Source organism: Babjeviella inositovora (assembly GCF_001661335.1).
Source record: "Babjeviella inositovora NRRL Y-12698 unplaced genomic scaffold BABINscaffold_2, whole genome shotgun sequence".
NCBI classification, from domain to species: domain Eukaryota; kingdom Fungi; phylum Ascomycota; class Pichiomycetes; order Serinales; genus Babjeviella; species Babjeviella inositovora.
The window spans coordinates 471485-492009 of record NW_017566839.1 but is presented as its reverse complement, the minus strand read 5'-3'; the positions used below and the strand labels follow the sequence as shown (position 1 = coordinate 492009).

The window sequence follows — 20525 nt, the reverse complement described above, 5'->3', positions numbered from 1 at the left end:
CGATAATGTCCTGGCTGACAGGGGTTATCCTTAGCGGGTGTGTAGATTATGATAGATTGGTATCGCCATTGTATAACCCCGAATAAACCTATCCTTGTTCTCACTCGCTTTTTTTTCTTTAAAGCCATCTCCCTCGCACTCCCCCGAGGTAAGTTTGCTGCACGAGTAACCTGCAGCTGCGAGTATTTTCTTTACGCGGCTCTCTATCTCTTGCATAAGTAACCCGATAATCACCCTTCCTTACGTTTCCCCTGTTCGGTTAGTTCCCACTCATACTCACACCAGACCCGATGCTTTGTGCATTCTCTCACTTCACCTTGCGATCGCTACGGGGTGCCCTACCTATAGTTGTCCACCGTGGGGTCACAAGGATTTCGCTTAGTGATCCAGTGACAGAAGCGACACCTGATGTCATTCTACAAAACCTTCTCACACCTGGTACCCCCGATAGGCCCAAACCCAAGATTCAAACCACCACTATCCGGTCGTCCTTTGTCCCGGTACTTCGTGGTATCAACGGCGTTGGACTATTAAAAGTCCAGAATACGACGGGAGCCCGAATTTTCGTGTCCAATGACGGTGTGGTTACGATAGAAGGGTCATCTGATGAAGTTGTGGCACGGGCCTCTAAACTACTAGACCAGAGCCTTGTGCGGTTGAGTTTTCTCCAGCAGTCGTTGGTCCTTGACGATGGGATTTTTCAGGCCATTAGTCGAAAGTACGGCAATGGTAAAGATTTCCTCGGGATGGTATTTGGCAGCAAGGAAGCAAGAACTAACGGTATCATCCACACATTAGAACCGCTGCCCAGAGGAGGAACAAAGGTCACAGTATATGGTGACACCATCGCAGCGATAAATGCAACTACAGGACTCATTCAACAGCGAGTGCAGCTTCTAAAACAGAATGTTAAATCCTTCATCATTCCCGATCTGGTTCCCTTACTTGAATTTCTCGACTTACAATTCAACGTCGCTGGCCTAGAACAGCTAGGTAAACTAACAACCACCACCTGTGTCTTCAAAGCTTGTCATAATCTGAAAGGAACACCGGTAAGGATCATCTTGGTGTATAGCACCTCGTCTAGTGCCATTCAAAATGCTCTTAATCGGCTTGGAGATACCCTATCAGCTTGTATGATGAGCAGAGTTGAGTTATCCCTACCATCGGCCTACGCAAAGAATGTTTTTGGCGAGGCGGGAGGAAGCACTGAAAGCACACGGATTAAATCACCCCGTGGAACTTTGGTTTTATTGGAAAGTGTGCATAGTAGCGAACTGCCTGCCAACGAGACCCGGCTCGTGAACTTATATGGGCCTGAAAAATACACTGTCGAACGGGTAGCTAGAGATTTGAAGGCCAGAATCGAACGAGTAGTTTCTTTCCATGATACCACTGGAAAGGCGTTTAAGGAAATAACAATTCCCAGTGAATACCGGGCATCTTTTTTTGGTTCGAATGGGATGGCTTTGCTGGATATTAGAGCTGAGACCGGTACTATTATTGATACTGCCGTTCTGGCTTCCCAGGAGCATAATACCGATAGGGTTTTGCGTGTATATGGTATGTCTGATTCGCAAATTGATCGAGCCCTTGATCTCATTGGCCGGAGGCTAAGCTTGTTGGGCGCAAACTCTCGACTCCTCAAGGTTCCCACCTTTCTCATTCCTTTTCTCATTGGTCCGAAGGGTAGAAATATCGAGTGTATCAAAGCTCATACAAATACCACCATTGAAGTGGATTATTCTACGGCTGAGGGCCCAGTTAGCTCGAAGACCACTAGTGGTATCATGGTTACAGGTGATAATAAAGCCAAAGTTAATGAAGCGTACGCATCCCTTTTATCGCAAGTGTCACACTTGAAAGAAACGGCCACCGTAATCCAAGTACCTAACAATTACATGGGCTTGTTGGTTGGTAAGGGTGGTGTATTTTTCGAAAAAGTTAAAAAAGACACCGGAGCAATCATCCTAAAACACGACTCCGAGCCAAACTCCGAGCCTTGTACAAAAGCCGAGTCCCAGGTGTGTACCAATCTCTTGATAATGGGTATGAGAAAAGACGACGCCCAAACTGCTTTCAACGCGATATCAGATCGTCTCGAAAAACTTCGGAAGGAAGTTATCCCGCTCCGGATTTCTGTGCTTCTAGTTAATGCTTTCATCAAGAAACGGGGGCCGATATCTCACAGAGCTTCCTTATTGGATGATATTTCTAGGGTATCAAACACTCGTATTTCTCATTTATATGACGGTCGGTTGGCGAACCCAAAGAGATATGATAGCAACAGACATACTACAACCGTTAATTATTTGATGGTCCATGCAAATAGTAACGCGGCCCAGGCCCTTTCCCTTATTTCAGCCAAGTTGGAAAAATTTCGGGAGAACATGCAATCCCTTTTGATATCGGAGAAAGTGTACCTGGAAATACAGGAAACCAAGTTCTCAAGGTTGGATGAAATTGAAAATGCCACAAATACTGTTGTTGTCCTAGATAGGGCCATGTCCAGGAGTCAACTCGCTTGTCGAAAGTTGATTGTGCTAGGGGAGAATAGCGAAAGAGTACAGAAGGCAATGTCCCTTTTACGTCATTACTACAACTAGTTAATGTTTTATGGCAGTTCACTGGTATGAGAGTAGCTATCGGTCATTTAGTGAATACAGAAAAGTACCCAGGACCTGGGAATCTCATAGATACTTCGATGTTACCCAAATAAGATGTAATGGGAGTAACTCAGATAAATTCTAAAACTGGACGTATTTATTCCCCCTGACAGTAGCTGTGGCTGTGTGTCTGAACACTGGGATGAAAGGATGTTCTAGAGGTCATTATTTGTGTATTGATTTGGGCTTTGGAAGGCGTTGATCTGTTGCCCAACCAAATCGGACGCGTAAGCTGTAAGTTATCCGGTCGCTGGAATATTCACGTTTACAAACTTTTATTGCAGTAGGTGTCATCGTTCCGAATAGACGGCCATCAGTTCACCATTAATATGCATGCTAATATTTCTGCATCCTTTAGTTGTCTGATTTGTAATTCAAGCTGGGAAGACCGAAATAATGGTCTATATTCCAAAGTCAAGCGCTGTTACAAGTCTGAGCCGGCGTAGTAGTAATGTACGACTCTCGGCCAATGGGGTTTGAACGTTGAAATTTGGCCTATTTATTGGAAAGTTCATCGGACGTTTAGAAGTTCTATTGCCGTTTAATCATAGCTATAGAATATCTCACAAAGTTTCCTACAGAGTTGTGAATTGCCGGTATTTATTCTAAGTGCCAAGACAAGCCTCTGTCGCCTACTAGGGTATTGCATGATCACGTGTCATTATCGTTAAATGGTAGCTGTCTGTAATAGCAATGACTACGGCGTTTTTTTTTCGGCCCGAGGCCCCCGCATGAGCTCGGATAAGGTCTCTGCAATGCGCGGTTGAAACGAGGTAAATATGCAGTTTCGCGATTACAGTTCAAGATGTAACCAGACTTAAAATATATGTGGGTGTTGCGTCCCCGACGGCTTAGTTCTGATACTTCAGCGTCCTCAAACCTGAAAGGAGTTTCAAAGGTTATGTTCGGATGGTGGTGCAGAGAGAGTAGGATTTGCCCAAGCCTCCTGTGCCCCACAAGATTTACGAAAGCGCGATCGTTGGTCTAAACCGGCAGATAGCCTGTAGTTCTTATCGCTGGGTAGCTTTAGCGTGGCATCTTATCTATCAGAGATTCAGCTCTGGGGAAAGATGACAAGATAAGCGGGGAACACCGAAGTATATGAAAAAAAAAATAGTGCATGCAAGGATGTTGCTAAACAATTGTGAATATTATTTGCAACGAATAGGTTATGCCCGGGCCAATTAAGGTTAATCTCTGCTCATACTCCTGAGAATCTCGACCCCATCTAATCTCTGACACGTACCCCGTGAATACGTACCCTCATAGATAGACTAAAGTGCATGCTGTAACATGAGCCTGAGCCTGAGATATCCTGTGGTACGTTATCGCTGATTGGAGAACCATATAAGTTTAGGTCCTTCCCAAGCCTTCACTTCTTTAGAAAATGGTTCACTCAAGGCTTTATACCTGGTAATCTACTGCTCAAGGAAAACACCTTAAAATTTCTAGAATGAACGAAAAAGGGTTTTCCGCCGATATAAAGCAAGGCGAAAAAGTCGTCGCTACATCGTCAACCCATTCGATTGGGGACATCCTGGAATACAACCCTCCACAATCGAAATGGCAAAGACTCCTCACTTTTTTGGAGGTTCACCCGAAGGGAAATATGACTACATCTGAGATGTTCTTGTACAACAGTGATTTAAAGCCGGTTGAATCCGCACGTCGATTGTGGTCCTGGTTTAACTACCTCTTTTTCTGGATTGCCGATTCCTTTAACGTCAACACCTGGCAGATTGCGGCCACCGGCGTTGTTCAGGGCTTATCATGGTGGCAGGTCTGGATTTCTGTTTGGTTGGGATATTTCATCGCTGGGTCGTTTGTGGTTATCTCTGCTCGGGTTGGTGCCTATTACCACATTTCCTTCCCCGTGGCCTGCAGATCATCCTTTGGGGTGTATGGCTCTTTGTGGCCGGTGATAAACAGAGTCGTAATGGCCTGTATTTGGTATGCGGTTCAAAACTGGATCTTCGGCCAGTGTATGCAAGTCATGTTGATGGCCATCTTTGGCACTGACTTGGAAACCAGAATTCACAATCTGATTCCTTCTTCAGGCACCACAACTTTCCAGTTTATGTGTTACTTTCTAACCTGGTTGCTTTCTTTACCCGCTATTTGGTTCCCACCTCACCAGATCAGACACTTATTCACCGTTAAGTCGTATATCGTACCAGTCGCGGGTATTGGTTTCTTGATTTGGACGATTGTCAAGGCGAAGGGAATCGGCCCTGTTATCCATCAGAAGAGCACCTTAACCGGATCTGAGTTTGGTTGGGCTTTTGTCAGCTCCACTATGAATTCCGTTGCAAATTTTGCCGCTTTGATTGTTAATGCTCCAGATTTCGCCCGTTTTGCCGATACGCCCAAGGCGGCTATTTGGTCGCAGCTCATCGCAATCCCCGTTTGTTTCTCCATTACCTCTTTGATTGGTATCCTTGTCTCTTCTTCCTCGACTTTAATGTTTGACCAAACTTACTGGTCTCCTTTGGATGTCTTGGGGCGTTTTTTGGACGATTTTACCTCTGGGAATCGTGCCGGTGTATTCTTCATTGCGGCCGCCTTCGGGTTAGCCCAACTTGGGACAAATATTTCCGCCAATTCCCTTTCCGCCGGTACTGATATGACTGCAATTTTCCCTCGGTTCATGTCCATCAGAAGAGGTGGGTATGTTTGTGCGGCCATCTCGATTTGCATTTGCCCTTGGAACTTGATGAAGTCGTCGAATAAGTTCACCACTTATTTATCTGCTTACTCTGTGTTTTTGTCTTCCATTGCAGGTGTGATTGCTGCAGACTATTACTTTGTCAAAAGAGGGAAGCTTATTATTGAAGATTTATACTCCGGCGACAGCGACTCGACCTATACCTTTAACCGCTTCGGATGCAATTGGAAGGCATATCTCGCTTACATTTGTGGGATTTTACCCAACATTGTGGGTTTTGTGGGGGCCACCGGTACCCACGTGGTTCCTGTTGGCGCCACCTATCTTTACAACTTGAATTTCTTTGCCGGGTTCATTGTTGCCGGCGTTGTCTACTCGCTCTTGTGTATCTGGAAGCCGATTAGAGGTATTCCCCAGGAGGTTCAAAATGATCCATTTAGGAGGGGCTGGTACGAAGAATGGGCGGATGTTGAAGACTTTGAAGACAACATGAATTTGAGAAGACACATCAAGATTGTGGAGAAGGGCGAATACTCACTGAGTGTGCAAAGGTAAGTGTGGCAAGAATGTACCACCGCAACCTGGTATTTGTACGGGCTTTAATCCAGAAATATTATGGTAAACTAGTAATAATCGTCGACTCTTGAGTCAATCAAGCGTAAATCCTCGAGCTCGTTGATCAACACTAACATAGGCATATGTCAATTTTTACGCCATACATACAACGGCTGCACGGAGTATCAGTAAATCCTCACTTACAACAGGTAATTCGATATCCAACTATAGCTCTGGGATGGGATAATTTCTACTCTTATGATGATAATTTGTAGTATCTCGGGCTGCATAGCTGGCTTGGGTCGCCAAGTCATGCACCTTGTGCATTTTTTTCTCCTTCGGTAAGTAGCACCCTCCATGCATGCATGTCAAAGCTGATTGTCATACGCCTAGCTTGACTGCCCTATACTGATGTTTAGCCGTTACAATAAATATCCAGTGGTATAAAAATATTTCTCATTTCAAGCATATTTGTTTTGCTTCGATACTAAGTCACAGATTTTTTTTTTTTAATATCTCCGGCAACATATCTCCATCCTTTATTTGCACAAATTTTTCACCGTCGCTGTTTGCCCTCCTGTGTATGCCAAGGCCGTTGAAACCCATAGTCCAGCACAGCATGCCATACGCGTGGATTCAGGATAAGAGCCAAATTTTGATGAGGATATTTTAGCGCTAACCTGTAGCCTTGGTATCGTGCTGTGAATTTCAAGAGAATAAAACCTTGTTGCATAATGTATTTTGTGGCCGGTTCAACATTTTACCTCAATATTCTGTGAGTGGCTCGCAAAGCGGCTCTGTTCAACGGGTAGAGACGTCTATCAAATAATGGATGTAGGTCACGTGATTTATAGTCCCGTAATTTATTTTTCACCTTATCTCTTCACACTTGCATAGGCGGATGGTATGCATACAGACGTGATAAGACTGATTAGTGAAAAATTTTTCATCAAGCTTTTGGGACTTATAACAAAATGCATAATGACCGTTACTTATACTAACCTTCTTGAAGGTCTCTCTTTGGATATCTGAAACAACAAGCAGGTTTTTTAGTCTGGCTACGCGTATCACGCCACAGACCATAGATCATCAATTCAACATGGTGGAAAAAGGGGAATCTAATGATTTAAAGAGACTTGAAAGCACCATTACCACCTCCTCACAGTCTTCGAACGATATCCAAGATACCAGAATACCCCAAACGAGATGGCGAAAGATCATGTCAGTTCTCGAAGTGGAACCCCTTGGGGATAAGACCATGGCCGAAATGTTCCTCTTCAATAAAGATTTGAAGCCAGTCGAGGCCGAGCGTCGAGTGTGGTCGTGGTATAACTTTATTTTCTTCTGGATTGCTGAGTCCTTCAATGTCAACACCTGGCAGATTGCTTCCACCGGTGTGGTCCTGGGACTAGCGTGGTGGCAGGTTTGGATTTCTGTCTGGTTGGGTTATTTTATCGCCGGGTGTTTTATTACTATTTCGTCGCGTGTTGGTTCATGTTATCACATATCCTTTCCCGTTGCCTGCAGATCATCCTTCGGAATTTACGGTTCTGTTTGGCCTGTTATTAACAGAGTTGTCATGGCGTGTGTGTGGTACGCCGTTCAGAACTGGATTTTCGGCCAGTGCATGCAGATTACGTTGATGTCCATCTTTGGTACTGATTTAGATACAAGAATTCCAAATTTAATCCCATCATCGGGAACCACCTCCTTCCAGTTCTTGGGTTATTTCTTGACTTGGTTGATTTCGTTGCCATTTATTTGGTTTCCCCCACACCAAATAAGACACCTATTTACGGTTAAGGCGTATATTGTCCCCGTGGCTGGTGTTGGGTTCTTACTATGGACCGTCCTCAAGGCCGACGGTATTGGACCAGTTATCCACGCCAAAGCCACGTTGACTGGTTCCGCGTTTGGTTGGGCTTTTGTCAGCTCCACTATGAACTCGCTTGCCAACTTTGCCACGTTGATCGTGAACTCCCCAGATTTTTCTCGTTTTGCAGATACTAAGATCGCTCCAATTTATTCCCAACTTGTCGCTGTTCCGGTGTGTTTCTCTCTTACCTCTTTAATCGGCATCCTCGTTTCCTCCGCGTCTGCCTCTATGTACGGTGAAACGTATTGGTCTCCGTTAGACGTGCTAGCACGCTTCTTGGACAATTATAGCTCAGGGAACCGTGCTGGCGTGTTTTTCATTTCTGTCGCCTTCGGGTTAGCCCAGCTCGGGACAAACATTTCCGCCAATTCCCTTTCTGCTGGTACCGATATGACAGCTCTTATGCCCCGTTTCATTACCATTAGAAGAGGTGGGTATGTTTGTGCGGCCATTTCCATCTGCATCTGTCCATGGAACTTGATGGAGTCATCCAACAAGTTCACTACTTACTTGTCAGCCTATGCAATTTTCTTGTCTGCGATTGCCGGCGTGGTTGCTGCCGATTACTACTTTATTAGGAGAGGCTATATCGTCCTTGAAGAGTTGTATTCCGGTGATAGTGATGCCGCGTACACCTTTAACCGGATCGGCTGTAACTGGAGAGCCTATGCTGGGTATATTTCTGGGATTTTGCCCAATATTGTTGGGTTTGTTGGCAATGTCGGCACCCCTGTCCCTATTGGAGCCACCTATGTTTATAATGTGAACTTCTTTGTGGGATTCATCGTCTCTTATGTGGTCTACTCCGGGTTATCTCTCTGGGTTCCGATGAAGGGTATTCCACAAGAGATTCAAAGTGCACCCTTCAAAAAGGCATGGCTCGAAGAATACGCCGATGTGGAAGACTTTAATGAAAGAATGCAAGTGCGGTTTAGATCCCGCATCAAAGCTGCGGAAGCCAACAGGCCCGGACTTGGGTTGTCCCGTACATATACTTTTTAAAAAGTCCTAACGGGTATTAACTGTTGATAATTGTTGATGCATAGAAATTGGTTAATTTATATATTCCTTAGGGTTGTGACGTGTAAGTACCATTACATCCAGCACTAAAACTGAATTTAAATTTTAGAGATTGAATTTAGTTGCTTCAACCGCTTGTGTGTATAATATAATTATAATAAAATTATCCATATACCATATAGCTTTTTTTAAATACATAATTGATTAGCTGTAAAGTTTACGTGAATTGTTTATTAAAAATATTTATATTAAAATATACAACATTTTCCGTGGAAACAATTTGGGCTATGGAAATATTTTGACTAGTAAACTGAGATTGGGCATCTCTCACATCTTCAAGTATCCCAATGATAATTCGATCGATAGGGGTAAAACAGCCTTCAGCACTCATACCGTAGGTGTTATCAGGCATCTCCTATTGATCTCACAAGCATCACAGTCTAAATTACCCAAGCTTCCTTTACAAGGAATACAAATTTGCTTTTACGAAACGCACGAATTTTCCGCTTTTAGCGCGTTTAGCGTAAATTATACTCCTGGTCCGCACCATGCGTTAAAGACGTTAGATCTCTTTATTATCGATAATTACTATACCACGTGCACATAATTGCACGTAGGTTACATTGCCTTGAATGATATACACGTTACTCGTATACCTAAATAGTCACTGCTTTAATAGCACGAGACATTTATATCTACTCTCACCAAAACGCTTACAGCGGCACCCTGTATAAAAAGTATATCCAATACTGTACCGACCAGGAATACGGGGCTTATTTCCAGAAATTCTCCGGGGGTGGGGACATATACAGCAGTTTTAAACATGAATACTTCCGGAACGTAAGGGAATCCTGGAGTGACTACGGGAGAAAATGCTTCAGGGTGGCTTGACTCACATGGGATTTGCGATACACATCCTCAGCTATCGGATGGAAATCTCGAACCTGTCGTTTTTTGAATGCTACCCAGTTTCATAAAGCAACACTGAATCTGGCCCAGTTATAGTAAATATGCCCAAACCGAAACAATACAAGCGTATTAACCGGCGGTTACCGGTACCGCATGTTCTGGAGGTTCGGATGGATGAGTAGCTTGGCTCCGAGGACCACCGAGAACCCTCGAATTGTTGAGGGGTAGATCTCGTCCTGCAGATAAAAACCGCACGTGCCCAAAATCATGGGCGCATAAGGAGTAACCCCGTGTCTCTATAAACGTGCGCGAGAAATAGCTTATTAATTGACAGCGTCAATCCACCAAACTTAGATGACTATCCGAGTACAGAAATAAACGACACATCGAAACGTGGCTACACATCGCCGTACGTGGAAAGTTTCATATCGCATGGGCTTGGCAACGCACTGGGCAGATACACAGCTTTATGTATTCACGTAGAGTTTGATCTGCGGAGGGGCTACGTAAATTTCCGCCCAGGAGCCCTCTCCACGTGCATACGAAAAACCTGATGTATACCCCGCGACCCGAATCTAGCTGAAGGGTAGTCGGAACTGAATTTCGCTGACGGGTGAATAATTATACAACCCAAACTAAAGCTACCAAACCACGTACGACATTTAGGATGAATGCCTCGGGGGCCAATCCAAATTTTATCACTACTCGGTACCGGAGGTCCTGAATACCGTGACGGTGACTTGATTTATTGCGGTAGCGCCGTCTGGTTTCCAGTCTAAGCTCTTTTGGGTTTCTGTCCGTGTGCGTGAGGTACTGGGAAACTTCTTTCGGTGCAGGTAATGACGACGTATTAATATTACTGAGGAATACTTATGCACGTTGTGCGTCAAACCTACGGCAGAAAATTTAAATAATTGACTATCTCCCCGTGCTAAAACGAGAATGACCATGCATGTAGTGATGTGATTCTACCCAGATGAATCCAGGCAATTTATTTTCCATGCGCACGATTGTCGTCGTGGGAATCCAAGTTTAAACCCTCCCAACGTCTCAGGCCACCCGGACTTGGGATTCTCATTCTCTTTTCTCCCACCCTACCGCTGCTTTCTTTTACTATAAATACGCACCTCCCAGCGAGTATTTTATTCACCCTCCATTCCTCCTGTATTGCTCAGCTTAACGATCTAAACCTGCCACCACAAGCCATCGCTTTCAAACCCTGGTTTTCTTTTCGTTAATCTGCCCAGGAAGAAACCAATATAAACGCGTATCTAGTGACGTATTTTTCAGCCCACAAGCATCTTTCCCGGCATAACAACTAGTCATGGCTACCCGTGATTTACCAACCTCCTTCACGTCTTGGGTTCCCCGGGCGAGAGCGGAGATGACCATCTTAAACAGGAGAAAGATGCAGAACACCGTCGTTGATGACGTGTCTTCCCACCACTACTTCAATGCTAATGACGAAGTTTTTTCCGGTGGAAGTGCGACCGTTGACATGAAGAACGAAAAGCTCCGTGTTTCGAGCAAACCGTCTAAATGGCCAATCTTCACCGCTGGTGCTGGTTTGTTCTCCGACGGGTACGTGAATAACTCTATTGGTACTGCCTCTACGTGCTTGCGTCTTTTGTACCCTAAGCAGTACGCGACTTCGAACGTGATTTCCAATGTCTCCTCTATTGCTTTTGCCGGTACCGTTTTGGGACAGTTGGTTTTCGGATACATTTCTGATTACCACTCTCGTAAGCTCGGGATGATGGTATCGACCGTTATCTTGATTATCTTTGCCATTTTGTGCGCTGGCTCGTGGGGTAAGAACGCTAGCGATGCAAATGGGTTGTTTACCGCATTAACTGTCTACAGATTCTTCCTTGGGGTCGGTATTGGTGGCGAATACCCGGCCGGGTCTGTCGCCTGTGCCGAAGCTTCTGCTTTAATGCCACCGAGTAAGAGAAACAGATGGTTCTGCTGGTTCACCAACTTTATGATTGATTTCGGGTTCGTTGTCTCGGCGGTGGTTCCATACATTTTACTCGTAATCTGTGGGAAGGATCATTTGACTCCGGTCTGGAGAATCACTTTGGGCCTTGGTGCTATTCCGCCGCTCTCCTTGTTCTTCTTGCGTTTGAAGTTCAAGGAGGGTGAGCAATTCACCAAGTTAAACTTCAAGAGAACTCGCGTTCCGTACTGGAGTGTTATCAAGTTTTACTGGTTTAGATTGACGATTGTTTCTCTTGTCTGGTTCATCTACGATTTCTCGGCGTACGCCTTCGGCATCTACTCTTCCTACATTATCGCGCAGGTTATCCCAGATGGGGACCTCTACAAGACCTTTGGCTGGAACATTGTGTTAAACTTGTTTTACATTCCGGGTGCCTTTTTGGGTGCGATTTCGGCTGACTACTTTGGCCCACGTCTTACCCTTTCCGTGGGTGTTATTCTCCAGGCTTTGGTTGGTTTCATCATGGCGGCCAAGTACGAAACATTGCGTCAACACACCGGTCCTTTCGTTGTCGTGTACGGCATTTTCATGACGTTGGGTGAGTTCGGACCAGGTGATAACATTGGGTTATTGGCATCCAAGACTAGCGCTACTGCCATCCGTGGGCAGTACTACGGTATTGCTGCTGCCATTGGTAAGATTGGTGCCTTTGTCGGTACATGGGTTTTCCCAGTTATCATCAAGAACGCCGGTGGTGCGGATACTACTGCTGGTAACCAAGCTCCGTTCTGGGTTGCTTCTTCATTGTGTATCTTCTCCGGGTTGATGGTGTTGTTCCTCTTGCCAAGAGTTGACACCGAAGCTATCCAGGAGGAAGATTCCAGTTTCTTGACCTACTTGGAGAGTACTGGCTTTGACATCAGCTTATTGGGTGACGTTGGATCCCTGGAGGAAGAAATGGGACAAGGGTCTCTCACCTCCAAGGCTGATGTTGAGGTCGAAATCAGAGAAAAAACCCATACTTCTCTTTAACGGCCTGTACCCAGGATCCTTTTTTTCGCTTTTGGTTCCTTTATCACGCGTATTTTATAATTGTATCACTTTCATAGCTTCAATATCTACATTGTATATCCAATCGATAGAGCTTGTTTTGGGTTTAATAGAAGTGGTGGTCCAGGGCCCAGAATGATCCCGCATCACTTTGGCGATTACACTTTAGTGCATTCGTTGTGCTAGCTTGTTGCGTCTGTCAAACTATCGAAGGAAAAAGAGAACGAAGGGAGAGTTTTACGCACCCTACATCCGCAGAATGAAAGTATATAAATAGAGGGAGTTAGCTAGATGAGCGGAGTCACGAGGTCTAGAAATAAGTTGCAGAGCCACGTTGTTGCAGAGTCACGTTGTTGCATCGCTATACTCAGTATTGGTCATGGAGTCACATTACTGAGCTAACTTATAACTTAAATTAATCCAAGATTGCTGCTCCAAGAACTGGATATCAGTCTGGGGCAAACAATATTTCACTAGCGTGTCAACCACATTTGAGTTTGAGGCGGGCTGAGGCCCACACCCCTGAGGTTCCAGAAACGCAGAGATAAGCCGTGACTTGCAAGCACAGACGCCCTGGTCCATCCCTGGGGCTTACCCGCTTTCACAGAAACATCGAACCAAGCATACTTTGCCTAAAATATCCATTATATTTATACTCTCAACTCCGCAGAGTACCCCGAAGGTAAACTAATACCCGAGCTTAGATGTCAGCACCAATCAGACAGGATCCCGACTCTCCCCAAGGGTACGTATACATTCCTTTTGACGCCGATGTTTGCTAACTAGTTTTGTTGAAAGATGGGGGAAGAAATACGACGAGGAGTACAAAACATACTATTATATCGATATTTATACCGGTGAAAGCACCTGGGAAAAGCCAAACACTGCCTCGCCTGGTTTCCGCAGAAAGAATAATGACAGACCTCCGGGTCCTCCTCCGAACACTCAGCAACACCAACAGCAGCAATACCAACAACAGCCTCAACAATACCAACAGCCCCAGCAACAATATCAGCAGCCCCAGCAAAGACCACAATCGCTGCTGAACCAATCTACAACACAGGCGTCTTCATCCTCAAAATTCAACATTGGTACCCTTGCAAGTGCTGCAGGTGGTGCCGGGATTGGTGGGATTTTGGGCTCTCTCCTTGGATCCCATGGTGCCTCCCATAACTCATCTTCTAGCAATAGCTATTATCCTGGGTACGGTGGGTTCAGCAGTTCTTACAACCGCCCTCCCAATGACGGATTCGGCACGGGAGGTATGTTTGGAGGTGACTTCGGTGGCGGGAATCATGGTGGATTCGGTGATAGGCGCGACGACGAACGACACGATGGCGACCATGAAGACGGATTTGGACGCGGCAACCGTAATAGCGACCATGACAACAACAATGATTCTGGAAGGGATGATAACAACGACGGAGGCAATAACAATGATTATGGGGGCGACAACAATGACGGAGGCGATAGCAATGATTATGGTGGTAATAACAACGATGGAGGCGAGAACAATGATTATGGCGGTGATAACAATGACGATAGGAACGATAGGAACGATAACAACAATTATGGCGATAACAACAACGATTATGGCGATGATAACAACGATTATGGTGATAATAACAACGATTATGGCGATGATAACAACGATGGGGGGAATGATTGGTGAGAGTGGTGAATCTCCAAAATATCGAAATCGCTTCTCACTACCGATAAAGCGCTGTCAGCCTTTAGCCCCTTTAATTTATATATAATTTTCAATAATTACAGGTTCCTCTAGTGCCCCTAGACCAGCTAGATTTAACATTTGTAGTTCAATTCGACAATAACCGGTAAGCATCCATTGCATTATCGGTTACGTTATTGTGTGGCAGTATTATCCTGTGTTTGCTAGCTATCTGAGGGTTTGACGCAGTCCAATTTCGTATGCATGGAACAATTTGATAATTCCCACTAGCTGCACGAGGTTAGTTTATATGTTAAATTTTTGGAAGAAATTTGTGAGTTTTTGGCTACCAGCTCAACGAAAAAAGAGAGCTACCAAGTTGCAATGTTATACTAGGTGTATTAACCGTCAGAGAATGCCATCTATTGTGTAAATTTCAAGGTAAGGAACTAGGCTTCCTGAAGCTCCGCCACACAGGGAAGGGGTACTTGCGAGCACTAAGCCTACGAAGCGAGCGTCTTCTAAGGATCTGTACCGGACAATGTTCGCAGTTTCATCGTCTCTTGCTCTGGGGGCTGTACATGCAGCACAAGCTCGGGGCATTCAAACGAGACCAGGATTCAGATATTATATCAAAACTTGAGCCCTGTACTTCTGGCGGGGCGAAAGGTTTATATCTTTACCCTCTTCCTATATTGCCACTCAGTCGTTAAACCTCATTTCCTCTCTAGATTAACTATCCAGATTTTGAACAATGTACTCATCCATTCTACAGGACCCTGAATTGCCCCACGGGTACGTACCGGTTTATAGTTTCCGCTATTGGCAACAATACTAACCACTTATCAGCTGGGGTGCGAAGTTTGACGAAGAATACCAGACGTTCTACTATGTGGATATCTACACCGGTGAATCCAGCTGGGAAAAGCCAACCTCTCCTTCCCCTGGGTATGTGAAGCAATATAGTGGCCAGACCCAGTATAACCAAGATGGCCAGAGTCGTAACAACCAACAGACCCATGACAGCCAACAAAAACTCTCTAGCAATCAACAACAATATCCCAACAACAATGCTAGCTACCAACAGCAAAACTATAGCAATAACCAACAACCGCCAAGCTACAGCAGTGATTACCAACAGCAGCGATCACAGTATTCTAATTTCCAAGCGACTCAAGCCGCGCAGAATAGCAGTTCCTCGTCCAGGTCCAACATGGGCTCGTTTGCTGGTGGTGCCAGTGTGGGTGCGATAGGAACTGCTCTCGTAGGCTCTCTTCTCACCAGGTCCTCCCGCAGGCACAACGGCTACGGTGGATCTTACTGCAGACCAAGTGGTAATCCGTTTGGTGGCATGGGTGGTGGTCCTATGTCTCACGGTGGTTCCATTCTCGGCGGTAACTGTCATCGTGGCTATAGCCATGGCTGCTGTCATGGTTGCCATCACAATTATCAGGGCGGTTGTGGCGATTTTGGCAGCGACTACAGTGATCACCATGGCCGCCACGACCGCCGTCACAGCCGCCGTCATGACCGCCATCATGGCCGTCACCATTAAATGGTACTCTAAAGGAGCTTCGTCGTTTGTGGATCAGTGCCATAGGATTACATGCTTTATAATTTTTCATTTATCTTGTATACTTTTCTATTAGGTTGGCCTTTGGTTTTACCGTATTCAACCACTAATCGGTTCCTCTAATTACCTCCCTAGGTTTTCAGTAAACGTTACAAAAGGGTGTTGAGTTAAACATCTTGTGAATCCTCAATAAGACAATGCACGTACTAAAAGTGGCCCCGATACGTACTCTTGAGTGCAAATAAACGGATGTAACCGTCAGTAGATTTGAGGCGTAACCTCCAGTTGTATGTTGCCCTCTTTGTTAAACAGCGCTGGAATCTATATCGATAGTACTGACACATCTTTCTATGATATGCACCTTAATGCGTACAATGGAGACGGAATACCTGTATAATACTAGACTTCGATTTTTTCAGAGTTAATCGGCCTTTTACTCCTCAATATACACCAAACTGAAAATGCGCAACACCCTAAAACTATTACACGCGCCTCCAACCAAGTTGTTGCCGGAGGCAGAAACGGCCTGCACGCAAGCTTTCTCTCTCCAGCTTAACGCTAACACATCAGACTTCAATGGCCTTCAAACCACACAAAGACATACCTTTCCATCATCTTAATTCATTCACATTCACAATGTTTGGTATTGGAAAATTTCTATATGGTACGTATGAGCTTTATGGGTAACCCTTACGGAATACTAACTCCCACAGTCACTCTCTTACTTGTTAACGGCATTGCGGTTCTTAGTGAGGACAGATTCCTCAGCAGAAGTACGTATTGCGGTCTGTCCAATAGGAAAAGTACCACAACATGATAACTAACATTATAGTTGGATGGTCCACGTCAGACCAAGCTGCTTTCAGTAACCCGGGGGAGGGCAGCGTCAAGACCAGGCTTGTCGACCTAATTGGCGCCACCAGAACGTTGTTGAGATTGCCGTTAATCGGAATCAACACCATAGTGATTATTTACGAATTGGTGTTAGGCTAAAGGTCGCTGGTTAACCATGTTCTCAGGGCGAATTTGCGACCTATTGAGAAAGGCCTGTAGAGAAGCAGGTGTGTACTTCTAGCAGCTAAGTTTGTATCGAAAATAGGTATTGAAATTGATAAGAACTGAGTTGTAGTAACGAAGGTGATATATTTTGAATGATTTAACCAATATATAACTTGTGGTCTGTGTGATTATTTGGCTATAACCCCCGCAAAATCAAATCTAAGATTGCCGGTTCACCCCGTTGCTTGGGAGACAACGTGGGCCGTAAGGGGTAGCCAAGCTGACTAGTTCGAGGATAAACAATAGATGTTAATTTAATCAATTTTGTTTACGTGGATGGCTAATGATATGAAATGTATTGCTAATCACGATGTATCGAATAGTACCGCAAAGACTCCGTTGACGATGGGCATCGACCTGAATCAGGGCAAGTTGTATAAGTATTAAAGAAAGCAAAAACCTTCCGATGACTACAGAGATCGCATCTGCTGCTTTAGACATATATATCGGTAATTAACCTTCCAAAATATCGCTGCCTTGATAGCAGCATTTTGTTCTTGGGTTCCATATAAAAAGCACAAAACAATTATGCCTAATAATATCCGTTGATACCCCTGATTACTCCTTCTCTGATTGATTAAATATACAGGTTCTACTCTAAACTACAACTCATCATGCTCGGTAGCCTGTCTGGCTTTCTCAGCGTTGTCAGCCTCCATCTGCGCTAAGAAATCATCAAGCAACTTCTTGGTCTTCTCGGCTTCGGCATCGACGGCTTTACCCTTCCCGGAAGTACCCTTTCTGATTTTGTCTTTCCCTACCTTGCCCTTTTCCGTCTTACCTTTTTCAGTCTTGGTATCTGCCTTGGTTTCGGCTGTACCTTCGACCTTGTCACCAGAATCAGCGTGTTCAGCCTCAACTACGGCTTCAGCTTCAGTCTCAGCTTCCAACGCCGCTGCTTCCTCCCGCTTCTGCTTCTTGATTGCTCTGGCAAGTCTCGCCTGAAGCAGCTTGTTCCGCTTGCTCGACACGGCGGTCAACGACGCCGAAATTCCGTCAATCTTATCAAGCATCTTCTCCAACGAGAGCTTCAACAAGAACTTTTCACCATCCGTCATATCGTCAAACGCAGTCTCGTCTACCCCCACAGCAGATCCATCCATCAAGCCGTTTATCCGGGAAAACTCCGCGAGATAGTGCTTCATGGCGTCGTCCATCTCGTTGTTCTTGAACGGAAACTCGACATTAACCTTAGCTGACTCCTTGGAAAAGTCAAGCCCCAACTTGGTAAACTTGCCTTCCCACTCCAACGATTCGTCGAGAAGGTCCATCACATAGTCCTGCAAGTTCCACGTCTTGTTTTTGCCCTCGCTGAGCAACTCGACAAAATCGGCCTTCGCCAACGAAGCATCCTTGATCTGCGCAAACAACAGCATCTCCGACTTCAACGCCTGATACTCGGCTAACTTGGTCTTGAACTCGGCCAATTTGGCGCCGTCACTGTCATATTCCAACCATTCCAACTCTCCAGCAACTTTGGATGCAATAATCTCAAGACGCCCTGGAGCGAAGTTGTTTACAATGTCATCCTCGTCGAAGAGGCTCCTCAAGCTGTAGAGGAGAGATTCAAGGTCATTGCGCACAATGGCAAGCTCCACACGCTGTCTATCTTTGCGCACGAGCTCGCGGAGCTTGTCAGAGGAGGTAAACTTGGAGGCGGTACCCATTGGGCGGACATTTGGGTACTTTGTTACCCCGAGTAACGTTCTGGTGGCCTTACCCCTAACTTTAGGTTTCGTCTTGGTATCAGTAGTTTCGGTGGTTTCTGTTTCAGTCTCCGCCATTTTCGTACAGCGGGCCTCGACCTTGACCAAATCGTAGATCCGGCTCGGGTCGAGCGACAATGTGGCAAATACAGTGACATCAGCTGCGCTTGCGCAGCCATCCACCACCGCCTTGATGTCCTTCTTGATGTCTTTGAACTCATGCAGCGCCAACAAGTGTCCGTTCTCGTACATGTCGAGCGTAAAGGGCTTGTCCGCGATGCCAACAAGCTCCACAGTCGTGGTGTTGCCGACCGTGGAGCCGCGCGGGAAGACGGCAACTTCCGTGGCCTTGCCGTCGGCGGTATACTTCAAATCATACTCGTCCAACGACGGCTCGATCACGACAATGTTCTTGGAGCGATACATCCCCGAGAGCTGGACTCCACGAAGGGTCGCGCCCATGACCGCAGCCTCATCCGCGTTGACATTGCGCGCAAGCAAATCCTCGCCCGCCAACATCGCAAGGTGCGCCTGCACAAACGGCACGCGCGTAGACCCACCGGCCAAAATGACAGACTTGACATCCTTCAAGGTGACTGTTGAGCCTTGTAAGGCGTGGAGAAGAGGGCTGGTAATGCGCCTCATCCCCGCAGCATTGTACTCTTCAAACTCCGCGCGCGTGATGACCGACTTGAAGTCGAGGTCGTCATAGAGTGACTCGACCGCAACCTTGGCCTCGGTGTTGGCGCTCAAGATGGACTTGGCCTTGTCGGCAGCCTGCCATAAGCGCGCCTGCGCACGCGCATCCGCCAAGAACGTCTTTGTCTTAATTTTGTGGTTCGTGGCGAGGAACTTTGCTTTCAAGACCTCGTAGACCGATTCAGTGAAGAGATGCCCGCCAAGCGTCGCGTCAAAGCCGTAGCCTTCAACCTCGACCGTTGTCGCGGTGCCGTTCTGGACAAACGAGACCAATGTAGCCTTGGTGGAGCCGGCGCCCATGTCATAGATTATGTGGTATTCCTTTTCCTCAGTGAATACACGGCTACTGGCGTAGTGGACCGCGATGGCGACCCCGTCGTCAACAAGCCCCGCAACGCGGAGCCCTGCAACCAGCGCAGCATCCAAGAGTGCCGCGCGCTGTGATTGCGTGAAAAACCCTGGTACCGTGATTGCAAAGTCGTCCGCAGTCTGCGCACCGATATGCGCGGCCGCGATCTCCTTCAACGCGCGCGCCTTGATGTCAGCGAGCGACATCGCGAGCAATTCTTCTGCAAGGTAGTCCTGCTTGTTGATGTTCAACGCAATTGTGTTTCTGTTGTTCTTGGATTCTTTCAAGATCGTGCCGAAGTGCGTCTGGGCGTATGCCACGGCGCTGGCATCGTCCAAGGAACGGCCCATGATCGACTTCAAGTGCAAGGCGCACGCGTTAGGGAATCGCGTGCAAATCGTCACAGCGTCCGAGCCGTACAAACGCTCAATTTCGTCTTTACCGATGGTCTTTAACGCGAGACCAGACACTTCTTTGCGCTTAGAGTCAGCCGACAAGAGGATCTCGAAGTTAATCCCAGGAGCCACAAGCGCCGACTTGGTAAATTCCTGACCAAAGTCCACCCCGACCAATGCCGCAAGCGCAGGGCTGAGTGCCATGAAAATCTGTACCAATGTAGTGAATTGCATGTTGAGGTGCTATGCTGGGAAAGAGAAGAGGAAATAAGTAATTGAGAAGGCAGCGATTATAGATGATACGTAGCCGTTGCCTGCATCGATATTCTGGGCGTGTACACGCCAGCAGAATTCAGAGGTGTCTGACGCTCCGGGACGTGCGCTGGCAGTGG

At 46.1% G+C, this 20525-nt stretch overlaps 7 protein-coding genes across 7 annotated transcripts; 6 read left to right on the top strand and 1 right to left on the bottom strand.

The window, feature by feature from the left end:
* The first annotated feature begins 253 nt into the window (after positions 1 to 253).
* BABINDRAFT_159884 (KH domain-containing protein) lies at positions 254 to 2714 on the top strand. The gene has a single exon (XM_019127939.1). It carries the CDS (start codon positions 291 to 293, stop codon positions 2604 to 2606), a length of 2316 nt encoding a protein of 771 aa, XP_018986943.1. The 5' UTR covers positions 254 to 290; the 3' UTR covers positions 2607 to 2714.
* Positions 2715 to 4055: 1341 nt separating this feature from the next.
* On the top strand, positions 4056 to 5949 carry BABINDRAFT_159883 (nucleobase cation symporter-1 family protein). The gene has a single exon (XM_019127938.1). It carries the CDS (start codon positions 4120 to 4122, stop codon positions 5884 to 5886), a length of 1767 nt encoding a protein of 588 aa, XP_018986942.1. The 5' UTR covers positions 4056 to 4119; the 3' UTR covers positions 5887 to 5949.
* An 872-nt stretch (positions 5950 to 6821) lies between these two features.
* On the top strand, positions 6822 to 8867 carry BABINDRAFT_159882 (nucleobase cation symporter-1 family protein). The gene has a single exon (XM_019127937.1). The coding sequence runs from the start codon at positions 6986 to 6988 to the stop codon at positions 8762 to 8764; it is 1779 nt and encodes a 592-aa protein (XP_018986941.1). The 5' UTR covers positions 6822 to 6985; the 3' UTR covers positions 8765 to 8867.
* Positions 8868 to 10663: 1796 nt separating this feature from the next.
* Positions 10664 to 12763, top strand: BABINDRAFT_159881 (uncharacterized protein). Its single transcript, XM_019127936.1, has one exon. The coding sequence runs from the start codon at positions 11016 to 11018 to the stop codon at positions 12663 to 12665; it is 1650 nt and encodes a 549-aa protein (XP_018986940.1). The 5' UTR covers positions 10664 to 11015; the 3' UTR covers positions 12666 to 12763.
* A 2343-nt stretch (positions 12764 to 15106) lies between these two features.
* On the top strand, positions 15107 to 16094 carry BABINDRAFT_174242 (WW domain-containing protein; the record flags this gene model as incomplete). Its single annotated transcript, XM_019130958.1, has 4 exons — positions 15107 to 15147; positions 15202 to 15746; positions 15769 to 15910; positions 16002 to 16094. 4 exons carry the CDS (start codon positions 15107 to 15109, stop codon positions 16033 to 16035), a joined length of 762 nt encoding a protein of 253 aa, XP_018986939.1. The 3' UTR covers positions 16036 to 16094.
* Positions 16095 to 16518: 424 nt separating this feature from the next.
* Positions 16519 to 17102, top strand: BABINDRAFT_58133 (uncharacterized protein). The gene is made up of 3 exons (XM_019132297.1): positions 16519 to 16589; positions 16639 to 16698; positions 16758 to 17102. The coding sequence occupies exons 1-3, from the start codon at positions 16562 to 16564 to the stop codon at positions 16916 to 16918; spliced, it is 249 nt and encodes an 82-aa protein (XP_018986938.1). The 5' UTR covers positions 16519 to 16561; the 3' UTR covers positions 16919 to 17102.
* Positions 17103 to 17416: 314 nt separating this feature from the next.
* Positions 17417 to 20405, bottom strand: LHS1 (Hsp70 family chaperone). The gene has a single exon (XM_019127935.1). It carries the CDS (start codon positions 20365 to 20367, stop codon positions 17587 to 17589), a length of 2781 nt encoding a protein of 926 aa, XP_018986937.1. The 5' UTR covers positions 20368 to 20405; the 3' UTR covers positions 17417 to 17586.
* Positions 20406 to 20525: the final 120 nt, after the last annotated feature.